The sequence below is a fragment of the Myotis brandtii genome, unplaced genomic scaffold (assembly GCF_000412655.1).
Source record: "Myotis brandtii unplaced genomic scaffold, ASM41265v1 scaffold506, whole genome shotgun sequence".
In the NCBI taxonomy this organism is placed as follows: Eukaryota; Metazoa; Chordata; class Mammalia; order Chiroptera; family Vespertilionidae; genus Myotis; species Myotis brandtii.
In genome coordinates this window covers 82787-85622 of record NW_005369287.1, presented here as the reverse complement: position 1 = coordinate 85622, position 2836 = coordinate 82787, and the positions used below count along the sequence as shown (strand labels likewise).

General features: G+C 53.8%; 1 protein-coding gene across 1 annotated transcript in view; it reads left to right on the top strand.

Annotated features, from left to right (window-relative positions):
- Positions 1–1088, top strand: part of SLC6A20 (solute carrier family 6 (proline IMINO transporter), member 20) — a 17438-nt gene extending 16350 nt beyond the window's left edge. Inside the window, exon 10 of the mRNA XM_005877054.2 lies at positions 66–1088. Within this exon, the coding sequence (XP_005877116.2) occupies positions 66–215 (150 nt within the window). The 3' untranslated portion in view covers positions 216–1088. The remainder of the gene's footprint in view (positions 1–65) is intronic.
- Positions 1089–2836: the final 1748 nt, after the last annotated feature.

Here is a 2836-nt window from a genome sequence, read left to right as displayed (position 1 = left end):
CCGCGTGCTCGGGAAGGGTTCCACGTGGGCAGGTTCTCTGGGCTGAGCTCCGCTTCTCCCTTCAGGGCCAGCTGGTGACCAAGGACTACCCCGCATACGCGCTGGCCGTCATCGGGCTGCTCGTGGCCTCCTCCACCATGTGCATCCCCCTGGTGGCCCTGGGGACTTTCGTCTGGCGCCGCCTCAGGCGGGGAGACCCAGCGCCCGTGGCCTGAGGACCGGCTCCCGAGGCCGCCGCCCACTTTCACGCTATTAGTTCCAGGTGGAGCCTCCGCGGCCGCTTTGCAAGTATTTACGCCGGAAGCCCTGAGCGCGTCGTCTTCCGGCGGCGCCTAGAAAGAGCTAGAAGGTGTGGAGGAGGAAGGCCCCTCGGGCACCGAGCGCCCCTCTGCCCTGTGCCCCGAGGTCGCGGCCGTCTCCCTGTCGCCACAGGGGCAGGTGTTCAGGGCCAGGCTCGAGGCCAGCGGCCTCCTTGATTCTAGGAAAGGCCTAGAATTAGCGCACACTGTGAGCTGACTTTTGACTACCATTTTTATGGAATAAAATTTAAGCCATTTTTTTTTTTTCTAACGAGATTCCAAAATAGTAGAGGGGCCATCGTTTGAAAACGGGCTCTTTTAAGTGGCGGCGAGGGCACACCTGCGTGTCCCGTGCAGCCCGAGTCCTCTCTGCAGAGCGAGGATGCGTCCGCCGCGTCCTCCTTCGCCAACAGGGTGAGTGGCCGGAAGGAAGGCCTTTGCCGGGACCCGGAGCGGGGGTGGCGGGGGGAGGGCGCTGTCCTCTCACGTGGAGCCGCTCACAGTAGGTCCAGCCCTGTCCTCCCCACAGAAACTGCCCCAGTGGGCCGCCTTCGGGGGTTTTGTGCGGGGTCCGCGGAGCCCCGGCGAGGGAGGAAGTGCGGCCCTTTCCCATCGACTTCCTGCTCCATTGGGGCCCGACGGGCGCCTCTTTGTAGGAAAGGCCAAGAACACTACTGACGGTCCATTTAAATTATTTATCTGTACATACGTTTTCTAAAGTGTATATACTCCAGCAGAGCGTCTTGTAACCGAAACCACTATATTTATGATAGAGCTTTCGTCCACCACGGTCCTTGTCTCCTGTCGTGTTTTTACTGCGGGAGGGGGTCCCTCAGGGAGCGGTCCCTTCCCGCCCTCGGGCCTGTGCGTCCCTAGGTCCTGGGGTTCAGGGTAGTCCCCGGGTCGATTTATGCAGACGCCTTTGAAGACACGTAAGCACTCGCTTGGGACCTCAGGTGGAGATGTTGGTTTCTTTTTTTAAAATATATTTTATTGATTCTTTACAGAGAGGAAGGGAGAAGGATAGAGAGTTTAGAAACATCCATGAGAGAGAAACATCTACCAGCCGCCTCCTGCACACCCCCCACTGGGGATGTGCCCGCAACCAAGGTACATGCCCTTGACCGGAATCGAACCTGGGACCTTTCAGTCCGCAGGCCAATGCTCTATCCACTGAGCCAAACCAAACGGGTTAGGGTTGTTTGTTTGTTTCTTAATTCGTTTCATGCCACTTGCTCTCCTGGGGCCTTAGGACGGCTTCCTCTGTCTTGAGCTGCCCGCTTATCAGCACTTCCGGCCTCACCCGATGGCCGGTTATAAAAAGATCCCTTGCCTTTAAAATGGAGGAACCAGCGTTTATTTACCCCACATAGTCAGCCCTCTGATTTCTCATCAGGGGGTTTTAGTGTTGAGAAACCTCGGATATCAGGTGTGAAGAGTGAGCGCACTCGATGATGGCGAATACACAGCGCAGAGTCTGTCCTCAGCCCAGCCCCGCCCGCAGCCCCCAGGCCTGGTCTCTGTCTTACAGTGAATACAGGCCGCCCTTCTGGGGTCAGGCACCACCAGGGGCTTTCAGCCCCACATCGGCCCCCAGGGGCCTGGAGACCGATGTTGTCCCATCACTTTATTCACAGTAACTGTGTTTTAGTGGTCTCCACCTGGCTGCCTCTCCGAACCACCTGGGAGCATTTAAAACCCCGATGCCCAGGCCACGTCCCGGAACCAGCCAAACCTGAGAACCTGCACCCATTTAAGAAAGGAGGAGCCCTAGCCGGTATGGCTCAGTGGATAGAGCGTCTGTTCGCAGGCCCCACCAAAGCCCCACCGAAGCAAGTCCTGCTCCATAGGGCACATGCCCGGGTTGTGGGCTCAATCCCCAGTGGGGGACTTGCAGGAGGCAGCCGGTCAATGATTCTCTCTCATCATGGATGTTTCTATCTCGCTCTTCCTTTTTGAAATCAATTTAGAAAAATATATTAAAAGAAAGACGGAAAATGGCCCTGGCACCTGCGTAGGTTGTGGTCGGCGCAAAAAAAAAGTGTGTGTGTGTGTGTGTGTGTGTGTGTGTATGTATGTATGTATGTGTGTATATATATACCAGGAGGTCGCCAATTTGATTCCCAGTCAGGGTATATTGCCCAGGTTGTGGGCTCCATCACCACGTACAAGAGATAGCCCCACTGATGTTTCTCTCTCTCTCTCCCTCCCTCTCTCTGAAATCAATTAAAAAAAAAAGGAAACTGTATCCTACATTTAGGAATATATACATCAAAATGACCTTTAAAAGTTTGAAAGTATTTTTGAGCATTTCCAATTGTATGGAAATGTCACTTCCACGGAATAATTTTGCTCAAGGAAGTCAAATCAGTGAACTCCCATTGTTTATAGAATAATGGGCTCCCAGCAAAGCTGTCTTGAGTTTCAGTTCACTTTTTTACTTTGGTTTCTGCAAACTTCATGAAGAGCAGACTATCTCTCATTAATTCTTTTGAGCCAATAATAAGATGCTCTCAAAAAGCTCTTTGTTGACTGTT